This window comes from Macaca thibetana, chromosome 15 (assembly GCF_024542745.1).
Source record: "Macaca thibetana thibetana isolate TM-01 chromosome 15, ASM2454274v1, whole genome shotgun sequence".
In the NCBI taxonomy this organism is placed as follows: domain Eukaryota; kingdom Metazoa; phylum Chordata; class Mammalia; order Primates; family Cercopithecidae; genus Macaca; species Macaca thibetana.
Window position 1 is genome coordinate 7958236 of NC_065592.1, and position 25918 is coordinate 7984153.

A 25918-nucleotide genomic window follows, 5' to 3' on the forward strand; every position below is an offset into this window, starting at 1 on the left:
AACCTTTTGCTGCCTGCCAGGTGCTGGGCCAGGTGCCAAGGAAGGAAGAGCAAGAGTGGTGTCCACAGGGAGGGACCAGATACAAGCAATCAATCACCCATTGCCTTCGTTAATTATGGTTGTGCTAAGCACTTAGGGCGCGTGGACTCAGATGCCTCCTATTCTACTCTGAGAGGATGGGGTCCCTTGTCATGTCCTGCTCTGAATCAGCCCCTCCTCTGCAGAATTGCAGCCCTGGGACAAAGCTGATTCAAGGTTCCCAGTGACAAGGAGGTGGCTTGTCCCCTCAGGGGCCCTCTCTAGAGAAGTGAGATTGATGGGGGTGGGGGGGGTTGGTGTTGGCGGGGGGGGGGCAGGAGGATCTGCTGCTTTGAGACCCTGAGGCTGGACGTCTGACTGGTTCTTTGTAGACTGTGGACTTTTTACAAGAACCAATGAGGTCTCTGCATCTGCCTGGCCCCAGTGACTCGTTCAGGACCCGGGCCCTGACCTTCACCAGGCCTTGAAGCCGGTGGGCGTGTGGAACTCTCTGCAAAGTCAATCCCGTACTCCTGGGCCTCCTTGATTTCCCTTCCTCCCTCCTCTATACCTCCATGGCCCCTCCAGGGCTCAGGCACTGAAGCCACTAGGAGCTTTCATTCCCTGGAAGAGGAGGAGATGCCAGACTTGCTGGCCACCCCTTTCTGTGCAGAATCGGTGCTTAGGAAGGGTTGGACCAAACTAGACCACCAACCTCTTCAGATCCCTTGAACAGACCTTGTTTTGGAAACCAAGCCTCAGCCCCACTGGCCCCTGTCCTCAGCGCAGGGAGAATACAGGACGCAGAATCCCCCCCACCTCCGTGACCATCTGTCCCTTCACCTCCATCTCTCACAACAGAGTCACAACAAACTCTCCCCATCCCGTTCCCCAAGGCGGGACCTTCCCAACTGCCCTGGCAGCCCCTGCAAAGAGGGCCCACGTCCAGGGACAAACGTCCCATGAGGCTGCTGGGAGTTCCAAGAGGGGTTTCTCAGAAACTAAAAAAACCTCTTTTAAAAATTGTGGTTTGAAGTGAGAGGGGAGGTGGAAAAAGAGTTTACAATGAATTTTTTTTTCTTTTTCTTTTTTTTTTTTTTTTTTTTTTTACCTCCCCTGACGGTCTACAGAAAACCTCTTGTGCTTTTATTTTTGCTCATTCGAGTGGCTCTGACCTGCTCTATAATTACGTTACTTTCTACCGACTGTGCCGCGGCATTTCCAGCTCTGCTGCCTCTCGCGGCTTCCTCGCTGGGCCCTGTGACGCTGTCACTCAAGGGCTTTCAAGTCAGCGATGTAGAAATCAAAAAGAAAAGGGAAATGGTCGGAGACACAGTGAGAATAAATGCTCCTGCTTTTCTCTCTTTTTTTTTCCCTTTTCCCTTTTTACTTTATTCATTTAATCTCCCTGAGTGAGACTGTAAGGCTTAATGAAGGGTTGGACAGATTATTAGAGGCTGTTGATTTGGAGGGGGAGGGAAGAAAGAGCCAGAGAGAGAAAGAGAGAAGATAATTTGACATTTACCCCGACTGATCTAAACTGATTCAGTTGTATTTATGGCTTATAACGTGTTTAGAAAGATTGAAGGGGGGAGAAACTCAACATGGCAAGGAGAAGGGAAAGAAAAAAATAATATTGACTGGCAAGCAAGACTCGTACTTTAATTCCCAACCAGCCTCCAGGAGGGAGGGGCTGGCCTCGGCCTGAGCTAAGCTGTGGGGGACCCTCGTCCAGTGGGGGCTGTCTGTCCCACAGGGGCCTGCCCCATCTCTGGTGACCTCTGGAGGTGACACCTGGTCCGTTGGTGCAGGTCACTCGCATCCACGGGACGGACGCAGGAGTGGCCAGTCGTTAGCTGCCACCTTGGCCCTGGCTCACCAGGGCCCTCCTGCCTATCCAGGGGCTCCTCCTTGGCCACCTTCTGCCTGGTCCATCAATGAGAAATCTCCTCATGGTTCCACTTGCGTTAACCCTTTTTTTTTTTTTTTTTTTTTTTTTTTTTTTTTTTTTTTTTTAAAGAGACAGTGCCTAACTTTGTTACTAAGGCTGGAGTGCAGTGGTGCGATCCTGGCTCACTGCAGCCTCCAACTCTTGGGCTCAAGTGATCCTCCTGCCTCAGCCTCCTGAGTAGCTAGGACTACAGGTGCATGCCACCACACCTGGCTAATATTTTATGGATTTATTTTTTGAGACAGGGTTTTGTTCTGTTGCCCAGGCTGGAGTACAGTGGCATGGTCATGGTTCACTGCATCCTTGATCTCTCAGGCTTAAGAGACACTCCCACCTCAGCCTCCCAAGTAGTTGGGACCACAAGCACATGTCACCACGCTTAATTTTTTTATTTTTAGTAGAGATGAGGTCTCACTATGTTGCCCAGGTTGGTCTTGAACTCCTGGCCTCAAGTGATCCTCCTGCCTCGGCCTCCCAAAGAGTTGGGATTCCAGGTGTACACCATCTTGCCCAGCTGGTTCCCTTCTTGTCTCACTCCACACTTTCCCCTAGGCAGTCTCTTTTGGCCCAGGGCTTCAGAGAACATCAAAATGCCTATGATGCTCCAGGGTCTTCAGTCTAGGTTCTCCTCAACTCTAGACCCAAGTGTCTGACGGCCTTCTAGTTAGTTTTCCCAGCTATCTCAAAAGAAACCCATGCTCATGACACCTAAATCCAAATGCATGATCCTTCCTCAAGAGCATTTCCTCAACCCAGGGACTGCACCCAGCTGCTCACGACCCCAGACACTAGAGTGATTCTGGATCCTCCATCTCCCTCCACATCCAAGTCATTTCAATCCCTCCTCCTAGATTTGTGTCACCTTCGCCTGCTGCTATCTAGTCCGGGAGTCATCAGCCTGGTCCAAGCTACCGCATTTCCACAGGTGCCCTCCCACCTACTCAAATCCGTTCTCCAGAGCAGCCAAGAGGACCCTCTAAATGCACAGATCTCATCTTGCCTTTCCCTTTAAGATCTAGCTTCGGCTCCCTCCCCCTGGCCTCTTTTGCCCTCCCACCCCTCCCTGCTGTTCACCTGTTAACTCTTTCTGCTATTGTTTGAATAGCAAAGGAGCTTCTCTACAACCCCAATTATTTTATATATATATATATATATGTGTGTGTATATATATATATATGTATATATATATGTTTTTTTTTTTTTGAGACAAGGTCTTTCTATGTTGCCCAGGCTGGTCTTGAACTCCTGGGCTCAAGCAATCCTCCCCCCTCGGCCTCCTAAGTAGCTGAACTTACAGGCATGCACCACCCCTCCTAGCCAATCCCAGTTATTATACCCAGCCAGACTATCCTGCATTCGTCATAGCCTGCTGCCACCTTGTCTAATTCTACATCTGGTTTGATCCATGCCTTTCTCCCAGCTAGCCTGTAAGTTCCACGGAAGCATAGTGGTGTCTATATCCTCTGTGACCATTGCTCTATCCTCTGCATGGTGCCTGACATGTGCTCAGGCACAGATGTCTTGAGGATCCAGTCAAAAGATAGGCTCTGTGCCCAAGTCGGGGTCAGGATGAAGTGTGGGGCACCTACCTCACCAGCTCCTCGTTGTAGAGAGACAGTGGGGACTCCCGGCCGAGAATGTACACCTGGCCCTTGAGGACGGACACCTGCACTTTCCCTTCCACTCGCTCCTGGGACTTGGCAATGCAGTGGCGGACAAATTCACACTCAGGGCTGTGCCAGAAACCTGCGGGGAGGAAAACGGGATATCACTAGGGAGGCTTCCTGCACTGCAAGGGCACAGGACGGGTGCCGCATGCTTTACCCCACCATGCAGACCATGACTGCCTCCCATGCGTCTGGTACAATGTGCGCTTGCCAGCGGCTGAGTTGAGGACCATGCTTTCGTAGCCTTGCCCTCTAACCTTGCAAAGGGCCTGTGAGTAAGGAGGTGACCACCTAGGTCACTTCCCTAAGGGTCAGGAGGAGGGAAGTGACCCACTGCTTCATGCCGTAGGCATTCAGGAAGTGCCACAAGCCAGCAACTGGGGACACAATGGTAAAGGGCCCCCATCCCTGGCCCAACAGAGGCGCTAATCTTCCGGGGGAAGCAGAAGGCTCAGACAGTACTCAGAGGCACGTGCTGCCTGGGGCTTGGTGATGTGGGTGTCCAGTGCAGGCAGCTGGGTGGTGGTTCAGACCATGGCCATGCATAACCTTCCCCTCTCTGTGCCTCTGTTTCCCCATCTGTTGAGTGGGGATGTTACAGTAATATTTCGTGTGGAGCCCCTAGCACTGAGCCGCACCGGCCTTAGGGGCTACCGTGAACTGGAGTCCTGGCTGGAGCCCACCCCTCGGGGTGCGTGGGCCCCTTGGAATCAGTGAACTGTTTTCTGCACCTGCTACTGTTTTCCTGGGTAGATAGAATGTTTCTGCATAGATAAGCGGCAGCACAGTGCTCAGTCTTTCATCTGCGCTAGCTCCCTGAATCCTCATAGACAGCCCTCTGAGAGACACTCTCTTAGCCTTTCGCCTTTCTGGGTGAGGAAGGGAGGCTCAGGAAAGTTAAGAAACTTCTCCAGGATCAGGCCGGGCGCGGTGGCTCAAGCCTGTAATTTCGCCTTTCTGGGTGAGGGAGGGAGGCTCAGGAAAGTTAAGGAACTTCTCCAGGATCACACAGGCTGGAAGTGGGGAGCCTCCATTTGACTTCTGTTGGCCCAAGTTGTAACAGCTCTGCTTCCTACGATCACACAGGCTGGAAGTGGGGAGCCTCCATTTGACTTCTGTTGGCCCAAGTTGCTTCCTACGATCCACTGGGAGCTTTCTCTATGGCCAGAACATCCCTTGGTGTGTAGGTGGGGGCAGGAGGTGCCTGAGAAACATGCTCCCTCCCCTCTCCCCCAGAGCCCTAAAAGCCAGGGAGGGGTAGCACTCAGACCCCAGTCTGGCCCGGGCCTCTCTCTAGCCGCTTCTGATGGAGGCTGGGACCAAGGGGCGGCAGGCAGGCCGGCCATGGCTTGGGGGAGGGACGGGGCAAGGCTAGGGTTTCCTGAAACGGAGCTGGGAAGGTGAGCCCACCTGGGCAGCTGCGGGGCCAGATGGCGCATGATCTCCTGCCCTGATAAAGGGCCGGGTCAGCCCAGGGGCTGCGGCTATTGTGGGAGGCCCAGGCCCCTGGGGGCACCTGCTGAGGCCCTCCGTGGGAAAGGGGACAGGCCTCTGGGATGGGGTCCTGGGGCTTGCAGAGGTGGGGGAGGGCCAAGCAGGGAGAGTAGAGGTTGAGCCCTTGCTCTCCAGTGTCCCATTCTTTGAGTCCACATCCCAGCCACACCTGGACAAGTGATGTAACCTCCTTGTGCCTCGGTTTACTCATTTGCACAATGAGAAAACATGACGAACCAGAGGTTGTGTGGATACAGTGAGAGAAGGCAGAGTGCAAAGCATTTTGCATTTGCAGTTTGAACACCATGCTGTGTGCCAGCCCTCACTACACGGGGAGAGAGGCCCAGAGAGGGAAATAGCCTGTGCAAGGCCACACAGCAAGACTGTGGAAGAGCCCAGGTCTGATGAAGCACTCCTAACTCTGGCCCAGGGCTTTCTCCAACACACCCCGAGACCCTTGTGGAGGGGGCCGCTGATGTTCTCCCAGCCCCCCATGCCCTGGTGTCCTGGGCTTGGCCATCTTTCTGACAGAGCGGGGATAATTAGCCCATTAAGTTTCCAGGCTGGAAGACAGCAGATCTCCGTGGGAGCAACTGGCCTGGGCTTTATCTCAGAATTTTTTACCTCTGCCCCCACGGGGGTCTTCTGCTCAGATTTCTTTTCCCAGCAGACCCAGCCTGGGTTAGGGGACAGCGAGCCTGGCTTAAGCTGCATTGGGGGAGACCCTGCACCCCCTAGACCTGCAGATACACTGTGGGTGGGGCGTAGGGCTGAGCTGGAGAGGGACCCCTCCCCCATGCTGCTAGCCCCAACCAAACACATGCAACCCTTTCTAACTGGAGCAATTCTGTGTGCCTTGCACCTTATACCCATTGTATTGCTGAAGAAATGGAGGTGAGGGGAGAAGAGGTGAGCTATACCCCCTGGATGAGACGCTCCACTGGGCCCTGCCAGGGTCTTGAAGCTGGGGTCCTGCCAGGCTAACCCTGGATGCCATTCCTGGAGGAATGGTGGGCTTTCCACCCAGGAGCTAGACGGGACTGGGAAGAGACCCTGGTGTGCCCTCAGCCTGGTGCCCTTTATTTGACAGGAGGGGAAACTGAGGCTCAGCAAAGAGACAGACCTGCTCAAGACCATTAACCCAGCCAGAGGCAAGGCTCCAAGTGCCTTGCCTCCACATTGGGAACCCACACCAGGCGCTCGCAGTTATTTCACGCACTGGAATAACCACTCGTCTGCCAGGCGCTTTTAGTCCTCACCACCAGACAGAACTGTTATTCCCGCTCTTCAGTATGGGAAAACTGAGGCCTAGGGAGGTTAAGTAAGATGATCAAGCAAAGCCCTGGTCTGTACCATTTCTGTATCCCTCACGGGGAAAATCGCATCAAACAGCCCCTCTGAGCTGTGGGGGTCAGCCTGCTGCCCGAGGCCGGTCTTGGTGTTTGTGGAGCCCTGGATGTCAGCGGACCAGGGCAAAGTTAATATTAGTGATAACCACCAAGAAGCAGCCCCCTACTGTCCCTCACCTCCACTCTGAGGTTTGGTTTCCTTTTAAGTCTCCTAATCATTGTACCTCAGTTTGGGACGTAGAGGGCTTGTCGCTGGCTGACAGAGTAGGGACTCAACCCAGTCAGTCCCGTGTAGAGGCACTGTGACCGCAGCCAGGAGCCAAACTGTGCCCTACACCCAGGGTTCCCGTCTGTGCCGCCGCGCCCCTTGATCATGAGCATCCTGGAATCTGTTGGAATAACTGGGAACTTGGCCACTACAGCTGGCCTGTCCCCAGCCCGTCACCAGCCAGGAGAGCCCAGGCAAGTGTCTTCACCTGGGGGCCCCCGTTTCCTCACCTCTGCAGCTAATATTAGATAACACCCCATCAGGTGCCCAGCTCAGAGCCTGGCAGCAAGACAGCAGGATAAGTGGTGGCCACGGCCCCAGCCATGGTGGGATCAGCCTCTGTGGAGGCCCCGGAGCAGCCCAGCCAGGTGCTCCCTCCTCTGCTACATCTTAATAACTCTCTCACTTTGTAACTAAAATCCTTTCAGGGTTGCAGTCCCACCAGGCTGGAAAGCCCGCAGGAGACAATGGTATTTAAGCACCTGTCTGTACCTGGGAAGGGGGGCAGAACTCGGCTTCAAAGCTGCCAGGAACAATGGCAGGGAGAAATAACGCCAGCCAATAACCACCGAGCCCTCTTGAAATCCTGAGATGAGTTACAGTGATTAGGAGGCTTAAAAGGAAACAAAATCTGAGAGTGGAGGGGAAGAGGCGAGGGGAGGAGAGCTTAGCCCAGGAAGCTATTAGATTAACTAATACTAACTTTGCACGGGTGCCCTGACGTCCAGGCCCCCAAAGATGTGAGGGTCGGCCTCAGGCAGCAAGCAGCCTGTCCTCCCACAGCTCAGGGCAGCTATTTAATGTAATGCCCAAATCAGGGGTATGTGTATGTTATGGAGTGGTGGTGGGAAGGGCCAGAGAGTCAATATTTGAGGCTCTTCGGGTCCTAGGGTCTCTCTCAAAATGGCTCAACCTACCCTTGCCACTCCAGGGGAGCCACAGACAATGCAGAAACAGCCACCTCGCTCGGCGTGAGCCACCGTGCCCGGCAACACTTGAATTTTACATAATTTGTCATGAAATAGCATTAAATTTTTTTTTTCCTCCCAACCATTTAAAAATGTAAAAACTGGCCAGATGCAGTGGCTCATGCCTGTAATCCTAGCACTTTGGGAGGCCAAGGCGGGCAGATCTCCTGAGGTCAGGAGTTCGAGACCAGCCTGACCAACATGGTGAAACCCCAACTCTACTAAAAATACAAAAACTAGCCAGGCATGGTGGCGCGTGCCTGTAATCCCAGTTACTCAGCAGTAACTTGAATCACTTGAACCAGGGAGGCCAAGATCGCACCGTTGCACCCCAGCCCGGGCAACAAGAGTGAAAGTCTGCCCCAAATAAATAGATAAATAAGAACGTAAAAACTATTCTTAGCTCATGGGCTGAACAAAAACAGGTGACAGGCTGGATTTGACCCAGGGACTGTAGTTTGGGGACCCCTGTTACACCATATGAGGGTTGGATTTTGGAGTCAGGATTCCAAGGCTGGAATCCAGGCAAGGCATGGAAATCCGGGGCAAAACGGGGACACCCCCGCCTCAGGTGCTCATGTCACCCACTGGTCCTTCCACACATCGGCTGGGTATGTGGCAAGGTGCAGGCCTTGTGGCCACCCCAGTGGTTTCATGGTCAAGATCTGGCTCCTGCAGTACTGGGGTCTGGGGCTGAGTTCCTGGTCCACAGAGCCTCTCCCTCAAGTTCATGGAATAGGTCCAGGTTCTGCCTGGAGACAGCCTGACTTAGGGGTCAAACCCAGCTAGGCCACTTCTGGTTTTAGGCTTTCCTTCTGAGCCTCAGTTTCCTCATGTGTACAGGGAGCCGCAGACCTTCTGGGAAAGTTGTGAGGACCATGTGGGGCGATGCATGTCGCCGCAGTGCCCAGCGCCTGGCACATGCTGGAGTCATGCAAACTGTAGGCGGTGGAGGCTGCTGGACACCTTGCGAGGCCGGTGCATCACCCCGGACACACCCCATGTCAAGGTAGGTTCCAGCATCCCCTTGCTCCCTCATGTCCTGCACTTTCCCTCAACCCCCTTTGGCCTGCACCTTTTGGGGTCTCACACGAGGATGGCAGTAGGTGGCAGGGGAGGAAGGTGCTGATACAGAGGGGAGGGCCAGGCCCGAGGGCCTGATGGTGATTTGGGATCCCTTGTGGGGTGGTTAGAGGGGACAGTCGTAGAGTCTTACGCACCGGTATACACCAGCTCAGCAAATTTCAAGCCCAGGCCCTGTTTGATTTTGCGCACTTCTCGGTCCATGGTGAAGGCCTCGATGTCTAAATGAGCGTGGTAAAGGATGGTGCCTGCTGGGGTCTCGTAGATACCTAGCCATTTTTCCAGGCAGGGGGAAAAGGAGAAAAAAGAGAGAAACGCATGAAACCCAAACTGTCAGCAAATGACAAAAAAAATAATAATAATGACTCGTGTGACAGGAGACAAGCCGGTCGGACCCATTCACTCCCAGCTTGCTGCAAAATGCATCTGTCATTATGTTCATGCTGGGGCCACGACAGTCCACTCTGCAGCTTGCGGAGAAAATGTCTAGATGCCCCCTTTGAAGGGGCCCTCCGACGCTAGAAAATGACAGGGTTTCGGAGCAGCAACCCCTCCCTCCCCATGCGTGCCCACCGGCCCGAGGTTGAAAGCCTGTAATTAAAGCGACTACGGTAGAGCCCAGAGCCCCAAATATCCCTTCCTCCCTTCCACCAGGGAGCCAGGGGAGGGGGACGGCTGTGCACATACATGTACACATGTGTACACACATGCCACCTTCAGCCTGTGGGGCCCCTGCGGCCAGGTCTTTCCAGAGACCACTGGGTGGCAGAGGGCTTGGGTGATCACCTAGGCTGACCCCACTGTACAGATGGGGAAACTGAGCCCAGGAGGAGAGGGGGCGTGCTCTAGGTGGAACTGGGGACTAAATGTAGGTCCCCGAGTCCCTCACCAGTGCTGTCTGCTGCCCTGTAAGTCAACTGGCCATGGAGGCCCAACCCTGGAAGGTCAGGGGAGAGGGGATTGCTCAAGTCCCCTCCTGCGACCTCAGGCCCAGTCCCTCCATTTGGAAAACAACCTGCTTGGAACAGATGATCTCTGAGTGACACAGAAGTGCCTGGCCCTGGGCTGAGCTGGGTCTGGGGTAAGGCCCTACTGCATTAGAGGACAATGGGGCACCAAGAGGCAGGACTGCCCACACCACACAGCCCAGGCTCCCTCTTGCCCCCAGAGTGCAACCTCTCTCATCAACTTCAAAGACCTGGCCTTGCACAAGCCTGCCCTGCAGCTGCTGTCTGGGTGGAGCAGGGCCCATAGCTCCCCCATCTCCAGGGATTCTACCCCGAGAACTTCCTTTCTTCCACCACACGTTACATCACTAAAGGAGCAGGTTCTCAATTATCCTGGGAATTTACTAACATCTTTCTATAGTGGCTGCTTGAAAAAGACCCAACTCATGTTCATAGCAGCATTAATCACAATAGCCAAGAGGCAGAAGCAACCTAGGTGTCCATTGAGGGATGAGTGCAGAAGCAAAATGCGGGATGGACTATTATTCAGCCTTAAGAAGGAAGGAGGCCGGGCACAGTGGCTTACGCCTGTAATAATTCCAGCACTTTGGGAGGCCGAGGCAGGTGGATCACCTGAGGTCAGGAATTCAAGACCAGCCTGGCCAACGTGGTGAAACCCTGTCTCTACTAAAAATACAAAAAACTTTAGCCGGGCGTGGTGCTGCATGCCTGTAGCTCCAGCTACTTGGGAGGCTGAGGCAGGAGGATCACTGGAACCCGGGAGGTAGAGGTTGCAGTGAGCTGATTTCACGCCACTGCACTCTAGCCTGGGTGACAAAGCAAGACTCCGTCAAAAAAAAAAAAAAAAAAAGGAAATCCTGACACATGCCACAGCATCAACATAAGGCCATGACGCTAAGTGCAAAGGCCAGGTACAAAAACACTGTGTGTTCCACTCATGGGAGGCCCCTCGAGTCGTCAAAATCATACAGACAGAAATGGTGTCTGCCAGGGGCCGGGGGAGGGAAAATGGGGAGTGTTTCATGGGGCCAGAGTCTCAGCTTTGCAAAACGAAAATGTTCTGGAGGTGGATGGTGGTCACGGCGGCACAGCCCTGGGAACGGACCTAATGCCGTTGAGCGGCACAGCCCTGGGAACAGACTTACATGGTGGCACAGCCCTGGGAACGGACCTGATGCCACTGAGTGGCACAGCCCTGGGAACGGATGCCGCTGAGCGGCACACTTACGCATTTTAAAATGGTTCATTTTATGTTACGTGTATTTTACCACAAGTTTAAAATTAAAAAAATAAAACATAAAAAAATATAAAAACCATGAAGGATATTGGTTTTGACTCTGAAGCCCACCGGGGATCTGGGGAGGCTGAGTCTGCTGAGCCCTCGTGCACTACCAGAAGTTTCCTCCTTGGAGAACTCCTCCAATCTTTGATCCTTAAGTGTTAGAATCATGGAAATGTCAGAGCTTGCATTAGGATCAATCCGGTACCGTGTTTACCCGACTGTTAGCTGCCAACCTAGTATTCCAACAGCCTGAGACAGGAGCCCAGCATATAGAAAAGATGGCAGAGGCTGTGCTGGGAGGAACGGAGGCCCCTCTGCAAACTCTGGACTCACCTTAAATCTAGTCCCACACACCAGTTTTACAAATGAGAACCGAGGCCTGGGGAGGGGACTGGCTTGCCTAATACTACCTGGCCAACTGGAGGGGGAACGGGCCCAGCACCGGGGTCTCCCGTTCGGCTCCAGGTGGCCTCGAAGGGCCTTTGGCAAAGTGATCAACTGCTAGCCAGAGCATGAGAGAAAGCCCAAGTCCGGGCTGTTGCTGTGGAAGAAAAGCTTGAGTGCTCACCATGGCTCTGTGTACCTGGGCTGAAGGGAACCTCTCTGGAGGCTTGGTTCTCTCATCTGTAAACCCCTGATATACTGGTGTCAGGTGACATGCTTGTGAAAGCCCCTCACAGCAACCAGGTGCAAATACGAGTATCGCGTGCCACCAAAGAGCCCATCCCGTTTCACTGGTGGGGGCTGTAGCCTTCGGCAGTCTCCACCGTCTGAATTTAGTTGTGACTGCTGAGCAGGAAATGGCCTCTCTCCAAGTTTATGCAGCGGCCCAAGCCCTCACATCCCTCGGGAGTTCCTCAGGCCTCACCGTGACTTTTTTTTTTTTTTTTTTTTTGAGACCGAGTCTGGCTCTGTGGCCCAGGCTGGAGTGCAGTGGCGCGATCTCAGCTCACTGCAAGTTCTAGCTCCCGGGTTCACGCCATTCTCTTGCCTCAGCCTCCCGAGTAGCTGGGACTACAGGCGCCTGCCACCACGCCCGGCTAATTTTTTGTATTTTTGGTAGAGACGGGGTTTCACCTTGTTAGCCAGGATGGTCTCGATCTCCTGACCTCATGATCCGCCCGTCTCGGCCTCCCAAAGTGCTGGGATTACAGGCTTGAGCCACCGCGCCCGGCCACCGTGACTCTTGTAAACACAGCTCAAATGGGTCCGTCATCATTTTCTGCAGAGCAGCTCAGAGCCACAAACCAGGAAAGGGTAAAAAGGCTGATGGCGGCAGAAACAGAGGAGTGACTGAGAAAAGTCATTATAGACAGCCTGGAGAACAGGGACATAGAACTCAGCACAGGCCAGGTGTGCGGGGGATCATACCTGTAATCCCAAAACTTTGGGAGGCCAAGGCGGGAGGATTGCTTGAGCTGAGTTCAAAACCAGCCTGGACAACATAGTGAGACCCCATCTCTACCAGAAAATTAAATAATGAGCTGGGTGTGGTGGCATGTGCCTGTGGTCCCAGCTACTTGGGAGGCCAAGGTGGGAGGATCATTTCAGCCCAGGAGTTGAAGACCAGCCTGGGCAATGTAGGGAGACCCTGTCTCTACAAAAAAAAATGGTAAATTAGCTGGGTGTGGTGGTGTGTGCTTTGTGGGAGGATTGCTTGAGCCCAGGAGGTCGAGGCTGCCGTGAGTCATGACTGCACCACTGCACTACAGCCTTGGTGACAGGCAAGAGCCTGTCTGAAAGAAACACAACACAAAACATGACGACCCCAAACAAACACGACGGCGCCAAGCCACCAGAAAGGGGAATGGCTGAGCAATGTGTTTAGAAAGATCAGTGCGTGCAGAACCTTGGGAAATCTCTGTCTCCAAAATGGCAGATACAACGATAATGTTGGAGGAGCAAGTTTTCAATTAGGCTAGAAACCTTATTACCAGAAATAAAGCAATTTCCCAAGAGCCACCAAGAGCACGACACTGACAAAGTCCTGCTGGTCTTCCCATCCTGGTACATACTCGAACTGGATACATATTGGGTTGGAAACAGGCCTTCTAGTGATGAGTTTGGGTACATTTTGGAATATTCTAGAAACTTGCAAAGCCCATCCTTACACTGGCCACAGAGTCGTGATAGCGCCATCTTGGACAGGCCAGTAGCAGGAGCCCTCCTCATTTTCAACTCCTAGACACCCAGGCCCGCCTCCCTGCTTTTCTGTCCTCAGCTGGGCCAACTGCGGGGCAGTCCAAACTATATTTGCAGGGCTGGAGCTGGGCACCAGGAGTCTTATAACCATGTCTTACAGAAAGTGCCCAGCTTGGCCTTTACAGAAGGTGCCCAGCTTGGCTTTGCTGTGTGACTTTGGCCGGCCTCAGCCCCGTCTCTTAGACCCAGGCAACAAGAAGGCTGCAAGTTCCTGCTGCTCTGACATTCCAACTTCCTTTGGGACCTACCTCAAAGGTAAGTGTTCAGAGTGTCCTCCAGGTGTGCCCTATTTACTGACAGTCTTGTCTCGAGAACACTCTAGGCCAAAGCGTCACCTCCCATCAATCCAGAGAGGGGAGGACACAGGTGAGGTTCAGGGCTCGAGGAAGAGCTCTGACTTGCTCCAGCTACTGGCCCATCACAGGTGTCCCCAGGAAAATGAGGCCAGTGCCACTGGGAGCAGAGAGTGTCCGGTGGGCAGAGGGAGGGCAGAACCCTCCTCTTCCCGAGCCCCCAGCACCGGCTTCCTGGCTGCCGCCCTCAAGGGGAAAGGCTGCAGACACAAAATACACCAGCGCAATTAATATTCCTGCTCCTTTTCTTAGAAGGTGTTAAAGTTAACTGTGACTGATCAAAAAGCTTGTTTTTAGGTTGCTGCTGTCACGCGCGCACGCGTGTGCATTTTAAAACTCTTCCCTCTCCTCTCCGCAGGGGTAGGGGGTACAGACGATTTCTGTGTGTTTCTTCTGGGAAAAGAAAGACTTAAAAAAAAAGTGACAGAAACCTGATGCTAAAAGACTATAGATTTGGGGCTTTTGACAGTCGGCATACAAACCACCGTGCAGAGAGAAGGAGGAAATGACAGCTGAGCCTCTGTGTTGCCGTGGAAGAGACAACAGACATCTTTGGAGTGACACGCACAGCAGCTCCAAGTGTCTATTTTCATCTCCCCATGTTTACAGGAAAAAGACAGAGGTGTCAGCAGTTCTCTCTGGAGAAGCTTCAATCACACCATAATTACTGCCAAGAAGGGTGCGGCGGGGAGTGGGGAGAAGGGCAAGGAGCTAGGGGTGGCCAGGGGTGGCGGGGGCGGGGAGAGTGGACCAAGCAGAAAGAGATGGGAACCAAACAGCTGCTGTGGCTCAAATTCTTCTCGTCTGTCCCTGAGGCTGCCAGGTTAGCCTGGAATGAGCAATTTTGCAGAATTGAGTGGGATCTGCCAGCTCAGCTGGGGCCCGGGCTGGGGGTGAGGGCACCTGGACTAAAGACTGTGGTCCTTTGGGAAAGCAGAAGAAGTGATTTGGAAAAGGTGGGGCATGGGGGTACCTCTTAGGTACCAGGGCCAAGGTGAGAGGCAGTTGCCATGGTGATGGGAGGCAGGTCAGTCAGGGTGGGACTCTAGCCATCCTCTATGTTCCTGGTGCCCGGCGGGCCCCATGCTGTGTGGGCCTCTGGGACTGAAAACCTCTTTGCTTCACAGGTCTCCCTCCATTCTCCATCTGGAATGTTCCAGATGGTGGGTGGGCAGGTTGGGCAAGTGGGTGGCAGCCCTTGTTCCTTCTGGGCCAGAAAGTGGAGGAGGAAGGAGGAAGGGAGACAGGAGGAGAGAGTGGGGAAGGGGAGGAGAATGGGCAAAGAGGGAAGGGCAAGGGAGGAAAGAGGGGAAGGAAGAGGAAAGGGAGAGAGGGAGGAGGAAAGGGAGAGAGGGAGGAGGAAAGGGAGAGAGGGAGGAGGAAAGGGAGAGAGGGAGGAGGAGCGAGGCGGCGGCAGGCAGAGGTGAGGCGGGCAGAGCTGGGAGGAGAGCAGAGGCAGGAGAGCAGCTGGAGAAGTCTGAGGCCACAGAGGAGAGAGAGGAAGAAGCTGAGCACAAGGACGTGCGCTGGCTCCTTCCCAGCCTCCCTCGGCTTCCCTCCGGCCTGCCTTGCCCCCCGCTTCTCCTCCCCACTGATTTCATTTACTTCACTTAATTAGCCCCCCTCCAGAGTTAAAAAGATAATGTGATAATGACATGTGAACAGCCACAATATGGAGAAGGCTACTCCAGCCTCCAGCCGAAGCTTCCCCAGCCCCCTGTCCCTGACCCTGAGTGCCACTGACTAGGCCACCCCAGACCCAGGGCACAGGAGCTGCCCAACTTCCTACCCGCTCCCACCCCCCAGAGAAAAAAATCAGCCCTTAACGAATTTCAATTACGAGCTTTGTAAAATCAATACAAATGACATTTTCCCCTTGTACACCGAGATACGGACAATAGCATCTTTCTGCTCTGCCCTCAATATAATTGACGATTAACAGCTTCTCTCATTACTGTGCACTTAATAAAAACCTTGTTATGGGAGAATCCACAGCGCCCTAATTTACCGTCTCTCCTCTTTCCTTCTCACATGAAATATTTGGGCCGGGTGCGGTGGCTCAAGCCTGTAATCCCAGCACTTTGGGAGGCCGAGGCGGGCAGATCACGAGGTCAGGAGATCGAGACCACCCTGGCTAACACGGTGAAACCCCGTCTCTACTAAAAATACAAAAAATTAGCCGGGCGTGGTGGTGCGCGCCTGTAGTCCCAGCTACTCGGAGGCTGAGGCAGGAGAATGGCGTGAACCCGGGAGGCGGAGCTTGCAGTGAGCCAAGATCGCGCCACTGCACTCCAGCCTGGGAGACAGAGCGAGACTCCGCCTCAAAAAAAAAAAAAAAAAAAAAAAAAAAAAAGAAATATTTGGAGTAGAGAAATAAAAACAAGATACCACCCTAAAATTACCTAGCAACTTTCTCTTCTCTCCCCAACCCAAAGCAATAAAATAGGCGAGTGAGGACGTTCAGAGGGAGATGATACGACCTCCTCACCTGGCCCCTTGACAATCGGAGTTGCAGAGGGAGAGACTTGTCTAAGATCACACAGCAAGTTCTTGCCGTCAGAATCCCAATTTTCTTTCCTGTACCATGCTGACTAAATTCTGTGCTTTTGGGGACAGCCTCCAACAGTACACACAAAGTACCAGGGCAGAGTGGAGGCTGGCCTCCGGGAACCTTTCCCCAGGTGGTGGTAAGGAGCCATGGGGGTTGGAACAGACTGTTGATCTATCTCATGGCTCTGACCTTCTATGGGGACGAGGCCCCCATTCTGGGAAAAAGGTCCAGCCTCTCTGGCATGCTGTCAGCTACCATTCCACGTTCAGAATAGTGCAGTCCAGGTCTTCCTCACTAACCACCTCCTCCAGTTCACTTTTGCTGAAGTCTGCTTGACTCGCCCCACCCAGCAGGATGCCATTTCACAGTGACTTCAGGCCAGTCCTTATCTTTCCAATAGGGAAGGCAATGCATTTTCATCACGTGTGCCAATCCTGATCATTTGGTAGTGCCTGCAGGCAGCCCTGAGACACCTCTGGAGTTCACAGAATAGTGCCAGCATCGACTGGTGATGCCTGCCACAGGCATGGCAAGGGCATAACAACAGGTGCAGTACTGGAACCCTCCCCATCCCCCGCCACACTGACAGCTCCTAGAGTGTGGGGGCTACTTCTGTCCCCATTCCGCAGGCCCTGGGGACGGATGGCTATTTATGGAGCACTTCCAGTGTACCAGTTCCTGCCCCCATACATGAGTTTGAACCCAGATCTGTCCAACTCCAGTCGAAGCTCTTAGCCCTCCACTCCATGCCACTCTGGGCCCAGATGGCAGTCCTGGTCCTGCCACTAAAGTGCCTGGTACTTGAAGCAAGGCCTCTATGCCACCCCTTCCCAGCCCTGGCTTCCCCATCTGTAAATGGGGTGCTGGTCTGTGGCTCCCCAAGGTCCCCCCCAGCTCTCCCTGGAGGGTGCACGCTGCGCTGGCTCCCAAGGGCAGGCGGCGACAAAGGGGCATCTAATCACATGTTAATATAGGTAAGAGACAAAGGTAAGCCAGGATAAAAAGGAGCAGCTAATTAGTAACATTGTTCTCAAGGCCTTCCCAGAGCTTCAATTAGGTTGTTTCTCCTGAATAACAGCAAGCAAGGAGCTAAACCACAAGAAAGAGGCAAACCCGCCTCCCCTTTCCGTGCTCCCATGTCTTTTGAGGTAAATGCAAACAGGTCAGAGCCAGAGTGATGCAACTCCCAACGCTTACCACATTACACTTGGGGAAACTGAGGCCTAGCGATAGATGACAAGTCCAAGGTCGTTGGGCAAGACAGGGCAAACCTGGGACCAGAAACAGGCCTCCAGCCCTCCGCACCACCACCCTTTTCTTCTGGCCCACATGGGGCGATCAGCTCTCTTCGGATTTTAGAATCTTAGTAAAAATAGCCTGAGGGACATGGGGCTGTGACTATACCGTGGTCAGGTTTTATTTGGCTTGGTATCTTTTCACATCGACCCTAAGCAAAGAGATCTGAACATTTACCAAAGTGGGGAGCCCTGACCCCACCACCAGTATTAAAAATTCAGGTGCCCGATTCAGGGGATCCAACTACTGAAACCTTGTCCTCTCCCTCTTAGGACCCCCCAGAAAACACAGCATGGCTTTATCACACACTAGCAGACCCTCAGGGACCTGAGATCCCCTTGGTGTATGAATGGGGAAACTGAGTCCTGGAGAGGAGGATGTGGTCAAGATGAAATGGTGAGTGACCGACAAAGGGAATCATGGGCTTTGGCTACTAAGAGAAGACAGAAGCACCTGCCTGGGGACCAACTGCCCTGCTCCTGGGCCCAGCCAGAGGCGGATACGGGGCTAGGCAGGCTAGAGGCCAGCCGAGGTGGCAGGCATGCCACACTGAGGCTCAGCCCCAACCATCCCTGGAAAAAGGGCCCCGTGAGCCGGGCCTGATGCCGGGACAGGACCTTAGGCTCTGGCCGGCTCCCAGCGCCAGTGCAGCCACAGCGCCCACCTCTGGCAGGACTTTTGCCCTGCCTGGCCGACGGCCTCCATGCGGCCTTAATGACCACGAAATCGGGCCTGCACGGTCTGCCTCCAAACCTGGCCTGCCCGCCCCAGACACAAGACAGCCTGACCTCCAGGCCTGGCCCTGGCCTGCCTGCTCCTCGGGGACTCCCCAGGCCCTCCTGGGCCTCTCTCAGCCCTTGGGCAGCCCTTCTCCTAACACCCTGAAAGTTAGTGGCAAAGGGCCCATGAGCCCCACTTGGCAGCAGGGGAACTGCAGTCTCGGAGGCTGTGGTGAAAGGACGCGCCCAAGGTCGCCCACGTAGCATAGGGGTAGTAGCGTCCAAATGGGACAGGTCTCAGGGATCTCTGGGTTTGCTGGGCCCTGAGGCGGGCTCTGAGCAGGGCTGAGCAGACTCACCTCGGGACTTCATTCCAATGAAGCGGTTCTCCACGATGTCAATACGGCCCACACCGTGCTTGCCCCTGTGGGAAGAACCGGTCCATTAGGGTCAGGGACTACCGCAAGGCTCAGAGTCACCCACCCAGCTGGGCTGCCCCAGGGTGGGTGTAGCTTAGGCCACAGGTGAGGCAGCATTTCAGGATCTAAGACTCAGAGGACATCTGAGCCTGGTCACCTAGTCCAAGTGCCCACTGGACAGGTGGGGAAACTGAGGCCCAGAGAGAGAAGGGATTGCCCAGGTGTGAGTTCAAATTGTTCCTTCTGTTACCTGTGTCCTGGGGCCCTGCCTAGCACCAGAGCTAACTACCGCTCCCTTTCCTTCTATCCTGGCCTCCCATCCAGCCAAGGGCCTGGGAGCCCCAGCCTAATGATCCCTTGGAGGCAGAAGGCCCCCTGGGGTTGTTATCTTCCAAGGCTAAGGACCACGGAGCCTCTCCTGCCAAACGGGGCTCCCCTAGTCCGGGAAACTCTGTGGCTATGGGGAAGGGACACGGCCTGTCCTCTGCACCCCTGAGCCTCAGCCACAACCATTAGCTGCAACGGTCCAGGTCCGTGCTCGCCCGAGACAGCGGCGCCCAGGAGGCCGGACAGGGCTGCAGTCACTCACGCGACTTCGTTCAGGTACATGAAGAGCTCCAAGGAGGTCTGGTGAGTGGTGCCATCCTTGACGTTGGTCACCTTCACGGGGACCCCTAGGGTGGGAAGAGAAGGCAGTGGGCCCCTGGGCCCGGCTCAGCAGAGGAGCCTGCACCCGCCACCCCACCCTCTCCCTCCTCCCGCAACGCCTTAAATGGATGTGACAGATATGGACTCCAAATGACTCCTTCAAAAGCCCTGTGCAGGTTGAGGCCTGCTGCAGGGAGAGAAGGGGCGAGAAAGCCCCCCAGAATGAAAGGGAAAATGTAATAAAAACACTCTCCCCCACCCTCCCATTCTCTTTGCCCCTTTTGCATTTAGGGGCTGTGAAATTGGAACCAGGCCCTGAACTAATTGAATTTCACGCTCCACCATTGTCTTACGCCGGGAGCACCTTCTGTCCCACCAGTCACCCGGGGGCCGCCTGGCCGAGGTGTGGCTGGGCTCAAGCACACACACACTCGCTCACACACACACACACACAGCCCCCTGCCACGTCTGTCAGGCGGACCCCGCGCCCCGACCCTGTACCCCAGACCCACACGCAGCCATCTGATTGATGGGGGTGACACGGTACCCGCTCCAGCAGGCGAGGTGTCGGCAGCGTCCCTGAATCCAAGGAGCTGGGTCTGGGGTGGCAGGAGGGCAGGAGGGAAGGGGTTGGGGGGGGCAGTGGGTGGGTTCGGGGTTGACTTTGAATAGCAAGGGGCACTTTCTCGAGCGGTGTGAAATGAGCAATAAATGTATTGGGGCTAACAAGAGAGCTGAAACAGTGACAAAGAAAAGCTGTTCAAAGTTGGCGGCTAATCCCCCACCCATCTGCCCGGCTCATTACCATGGAGCGAGCCATCGGGTGCCAATCAGGCCTCAATAGCGGCTTTCGAGGCTTTATTAGCCAGGCGCCGCTTGGAGGGGCTTCGCTCAAGGCGCTGTCAGCCTCGCCATTCTTAACCCCCATTTCCAGGGGTTTTATAACTTGGTTGTAAATTGCTATTAAATGTAAGTCTGCCCAATAATGAACCTTAAGCCCCTCTCGCCACCCCCCGCCTCTCCCCTCTCCCTTTCTCTCCCTCCCGGTCCTATTATCGGCCTTCGCTGGGGCCTTAGATGGGGCCTGCCCGGGAGAAGAGGTGACATTGTTGGTGCTGCTGCCGGAGAAAGCCTCTTAGCCTTTAAAATAGTTAATAATTAGATTAAAACTTCAAATAAATTAACTAGAGAGTGAATGGGCACTGGCCAGGGAGGGTTCCTCCCATCTTTTTTTCTGCTTCCAGACAGTCCCCAAATCATGACAATAGGTCACGTTTCTTCTCCAGCTCAGCCCGCGGAGCTGCCCGGGTCCTTGGGCAGGGCTGCCGGAGCCTGGTGCCCGAGACCCTCTGCAGCCTGCCGCCTGCCTCCCACCCTCACGGGTCTCCGGGCTCCTGGGGGCCCCGTTCAGGGAGCCAGGAGATGCTGGTGGGGCCACTCCCACCATCTCCTCAGAGATGGTCCTCAAGGGAGGCTGTGTGCCTGCAAACAGGCCTGGGGGCCCGGCTGCCTTTGGGGGCCTCTTTGACCCCCAGTGGGTTGGGACAGATGGAGGGGAGCAAGGAAGACACTCGCTGACTTGGCCAGGCTCTTGGGAAAGGCCCAGAAGAGGCAGATTATTAAAGCATTCAGCCTCCGACACCCCATTCCACACACCATGCTGGGCACCTGTGAGCATCATGCCTGTGGGCCTGTTTTTAGATGAGTGCACCCAAAGCCCAGCACGGTGAAGCTGGCTGTCAAGGTCACACCAGCAAGAGGGAGAGTGGGGTCTGCAGCTCTGCTTCCCCACCAGCCTGAGCCTTCCCCACCCAGTCCTCCTCTCTGTGGTACCCAGGGTAAGGGCCGAGCATCAGAGCTGGGCCAGGCCTCTCCACGAGCCTGTCTCCCTCTCATCCCAGCTCCAGTGTGGGCAGCCACTTTGTGGACAAATGGACCAGCCCCCGCCTGGTCCTGGGATGCCCTTGTGCCCAGCACCACCTCCTCCAGGAAGCCGCCCTGATCTCTCCAGCCTCCTGAAAAGGTACCCCTTCAGGCCTTCTGAGCCCTCCCTCTGAGCCCAGGCAGGTTCGCCTTGCTTCCCTGTCCTTCCTCCAGGCCAAGAGACGCCCTCTCCCAAGCTCAGGCACCCAGGCACTCGGGCTTCTTGTTGACAGCAGTGAGGAGGAGGGAGTGAACAGGACAGGCTCCACTGCCGAGGGGAGCAAGAGTGGCCACAACTTTGAACGTGGGGTCAGAAGGGTGAGGCCCAGAGCGGCTCAGTGAGGACTGGCGAAGGCTTTCCACGTGGGGTCCCAGGGGTCCCTGAGGCCAGCTCACCAACACTGACTGTTTACTGAGGACCTTCTGGGATCAGGGCCTGGGGCTGGACGCTCCCTTGCAGGCCTCATTCTACCCCGGGAAAATAGCAGGCACTCTCTTTCATCCTCAGGTGAGGAAACTGAGGCCCAGGAAAGGTGAGAGGCTGTTCAGGGACTAGAGTGCTCTCATTCCAGACCTGGTGCCCATGAACCCAAGTGATGGGTGGCCGAGGGCGTGTTCCTCCCAAGCCTAGAGGCATCCATGGGTTGTACTGTCCAAGGAGGTGGGCTGTGCGGCACCCTTGAAACCCCTGTCTGAACTCCAGCTTCCAGGGATGCAGGGTGGGGGTAAAGAGGGCCTAGGTTCCCAGGCAGGGACGGAAAAGGAGCCAGGGCCCCAACAGTCAATCCCTTTCGACCCTTTTGAGTCCCAACAGGTGGGACGTTCAAAAAACATACCTTTTTTGAACTCGATCTCGAGAATGTCAGGGGTGTTGGGGGCTTTGGCCGGGTCCTGGGTCTTCGTGTAGAGACCTGGAGGCGCTTGGTTCTGACAAAAGACAGAAAGAGGTGGGAGGATGACATGCCAGTCCCTGGACACCCTACAGTCCACCTCCCGCAGGGATCTGCACCCCTCTCCTCCATCCACTTCCCCACCAGCTGGTGGGGTCCAGCAGATCCCCCTGGTCCCCAGCCTTCAGCCTAGCATCAGTCCCGCTTGCCAGGGGCCTGGGAAACAAAGGGCTTGAGAAATCAGACAATTTTTCCCCTCAACTTGATCTCATCTTTTTCTTCGACGCCCCCACAGCTGGAGGTAGAATAGCAGGAGAGGAACAAGTCAGGCAGGAAAAAGTGTGACTTTGGAGGAGCGAGGCGGCGTTCCGAGGGCTTTCCAGGAGCGGTACGCACACTCTCGCCGGCTCGGGAATTGGGGTTTATTCTGCACTGACCGCAAAGCTAATGACTGCGTGTGACCCCAGCAGGTGCTCTGGCAAGCCGAGCCGTCCCCTGGGTCCCCAAGGTTAATACTCACAGGGAGAAAAGAGAAGAGCAAAGCAAAAACCCATTTGAAAACACATCAACCTTTATGTATATTTTTTCTTGGGCGTGTTGGAAAATGGGCCTCTCGTCTGATGCAGTGGTGGAGGGGCTGCGTGTTGCCTGGAACTCTTGAAATTCCCTCCCATCTTCGGAGGCCCTAGCTCCCCCAGGCTGCGGCTTGGACACTTGCCACTGTGGGGACTTGGGCCTCTTGGGCCTGACTGCTCAAGTCCGTCCTTTGGGCATCCTGTGCCTGGGGTTCTTGTTCACCTGCTGACATCTAGGAACTGCTGTCTCATTTTTGCTTTAAAAACTTTGCAGACGGCTGGGCGCAGTGGCTCACGCCTGTAATCCTAGTGCTTTGGGAGGCCGAGGCGGGTGGATTGCCTGAGCTGAGGAGTTCAACACCAGCCTGGGCAACACAATGAAACCCCATCTCTACTAAAATACAAAAGAAATTATCCGGGTGTGGCGGCATGTGCCGGTAGTCCCAGCTACTCGGGAGGCTGAGGCAGAATTGCTTGAACCCAGGAGGCGGAGGTTGCAGTGAGCTGAGATTGCACCACTGCACCCAGCCTGGGCGACAGAGTGAGACTCCGTCCCCTCCTCCGCAAACAAAACAAAACAAAACAAAACAAAACAAAACACCTTGCACACATTCACATATCACTTCCCATCTGCAGTCTGAGTTCTCAGCAGCTCCATTTGGTAAGAAGGTTAAGCGCTCTTACCCCATCTACAGATGAAGAAATGGAGGCTGAGCGGGAGGGACTGGAGCTGCAACTGTGAGATCCGTGCTGGTAGAGACCACATGGGAGTTATATTCCCTGGCACTCAGGACAGGAGCCCTGTGAGGTCCTCACCAAATACATGTTGGATTTTACAGTGATGGGCAATACCCCCATGCCAGGATCAAGATCTCAGGCTGTGAGGCCTTGGGGAGGCTTTACTTCCTCCAGCCTCAGTTTCCTCATCTGTAAAATGGGAGAAAATGATACCTGCCCTTGGCCATCTTACAATTTAAGCGCATATATATATATATATATACGCTTAAAAATATATATATATGCTTAAATTGTAATATATATTAAAAATATATTTTATTTTTAATAAAATATATTTTTATCTTATTTATATATATTTATATTTTATATTTATGTAATATATATTAAAAATAAAATATATTAAATATATATATTATATATTTTATTATATATTATAAAAATATATATTTATATTAAATATATAATATATATACTTAGATTGTAATGTATATTAAAAATAAAAAACATTTTATTTTTAATATATAAGCATACATACTGTAATATATATTTAAAATATATATATATAAAAATATAGACAGATATGTAACTGGAAATGAAAACACACAAGAAAATGTCAGGGAAGGCCTGGTAAAAACTGGAGTGTGCTCTGCAGCTGGAATTCACTCATGGGGGTACCTGCTTGGCCCAGCCTCCTTCTGCATGGGATGGGGCTACATAAGTACCCTGGAAGCTCACCCGTGGTCATTCGCCTGTGACTCTATGTTAGAGTGACCAAGTACCCTGGTTTCTCCTGGTTTTAGCACTGAAAGTCCTTTGTCCCCAGAAACCTCTTAGTCTTGGGCAAACCAGGACAATTGATCCTTCTAAGTTCAGACAACGACCATGGTGGATCCTCCACCCCCACCTCCAAGGGACGACGTGACTCAGGACCAGCTGTATCCCCGTGTCAGTGCCCATTTGTGGGGCAGGAACAGGAACCCAGAACTTTCCCTAAAGGCAGACTCCAGGCAGTAGGAGGGGCCCTGAAGGACCCCCAGCCTGATGCCTCTATAGACCACAGGGAAAGCCAAGGCTGAGAGGTGGCTTCTCCAAACCATGCTTTGGAAGCTAAACATAGGGACTCTTTCCACCACCTTATGCTGGTTCCCAGCTGCTGTGGTAACCTGGGCTGAGAAGCAGGGTGAGGCCTGTGGCCAGAGCCAGCCAGCATCACAGCCATAGGCAGGCATCAGGGCTGGCCCACTGGGCCCTGCCAACTGCAGCATTCCCTGGGCACAGATGGGCCCCAAGGCTCATCCTCAGCAAAAAGGTAAAGTGAACTGGACTGGATCTTGGGGTGACCACACAACTCCACAGTCCCATCTCCAGCTGCCTGGGACTCCCCCAAGCCTCCAACCAGAGTGCCGGTACAAGGGCCCCACTCCCATCCAAGCCCAGCTCTCTCCCACCTCCACCTGCGCTGGGCCCGACTGCAACTGTTTTCAACGCGTTGCTTGTCACTTCCTCTCCCGCCACACTTCCTAAGGGAGCCCCAGACTGAAGTGGAGGCTGACAGTGCGTGCATTTGGAAGGAGAGGGGATGGGAAGATTGGAGGACGAGTCTCTGCAGACCGCAGCGGAAGTCAGAGGCAGCTGTCGGGCGGGCACCTGACAGCGCCGATTAAATAAAATAACTAAATAGAAATAAAATGACATTTGCTTTGCATTCCGTGGTGGCTCGAGCGCCTGCCTTCTTTTTACTCTCCTTCCTAAAAGCCCAGTTCAAATGACAAATAGTTTGTTGCCGAGTATCAATGCCATCTATTTATCCCTCCCAGCGGGAGGGCTCACTTCCAATGTCATCTGTGGGGGGGCAGGGGAGGGAAGAGAGTGAAGAAAAGGAGAGAGAGAGAGTCGGGGTGGGGGGTAGGGGGAGAGGGCGAAAGAAAGCATGAAACAGGCCCCGAGAAGGAGAAATTGGAAGCAAATGGCCCATGAACTAAACCATGATGTAGAGGCATGATCGATGCCGCAAATGGTTTATTCATCCATCAGCTATGGCGGGCCGGCGACTGAATGAACTCTTTCACTGTGGACCGTATGAAGTTAAAGCAAGTAAATTTCTATCTTTCTTCGCATTAGCTGCCTCATTGCCCTTCAATCAGCCCTCACGGAGGCAGAAAATGGCTCAGCCATCTGCCTTCAAGCCCTCCCTTCCGCAGGTCTCCTGGCTTTTTTTGGAGAGGGGGAGGGGCACGGGTTCCCCGAGCTCTGTCCCCCTGAGCTCATCCCGAGGGGGACAGGGCTGCCAGGTCCAGGGATGCAAGGGCGCGTCCTGACGTTGAGCCCCGTCCCCAGCACAAAGCCCCTGGGGAGTCTGCATGGCTGGCGCAAACTCCCTTCCAGAGCGGCTGGACTCTGGGTGCCCCAGGCGTCTCCGCAGGAATTAGGTTTCCCCTTGACTCACACCCAGCTCAGCCCAGCCCAGCCTTTCTTGAGAGGGGTCCCCGAGAAGACTTTGGACCCTTCTTCCCGTGAGGAGGGAGCATGGGACCCCCAGGTCCATGACTGAGGGCT

General features: G+C 54.1%; 2 protein-coding genes across 6 annotated transcripts in view; both read right to left on the reverse strand.

Moving 5' to 3' along the window:
- The window catches only part of AIF1L (allograft inflammatory factor 1 like), an 803784-nt gene that overhangs the window by 660387 nt on the left and 117479 nt on the right, over positions 1-25918 (reverse strand). The gene's annotated exons all lie outside the window — the stretch shown is intronic.
- ASS1 (argininosuccinate synthase 1) overlaps positions 1-25918 on the reverse strand; it is a 58039-nt gene that overhangs the window by 2641 nt on the left and 29480 nt on the right. For 3 of the 5 annotated variants that reach the window (XM_050760132.1, XM_050760134.1, XM_050760133.1), the window contains 6 exons: positions 23309-23374; positions 21996-22086; positions 19178-19262; positions 18529-18593; positions 8936-9067; positions 3559-3715 (listed from right to left, as the gene is read on the reverse strand). In XM_050760132.1, the coding sequence (XP_050616089.1) occupies positions 3559-3715; positions 8936-9067; positions 18529-18593; positions 19178-19262; positions 21996-22086; positions 23309-23374 (596 nt within the window). The remainder of the gene's footprint in view (positions 1-3558; positions 3716-8935; positions 9068-18528; positions 18594-19177; positions 19263-21995; positions 22087-23308; positions 23375-25918) is intronic. The other 2 variants (XM_050760135.1, XM_050760136.1) reach the window with 1 other exon arrangement.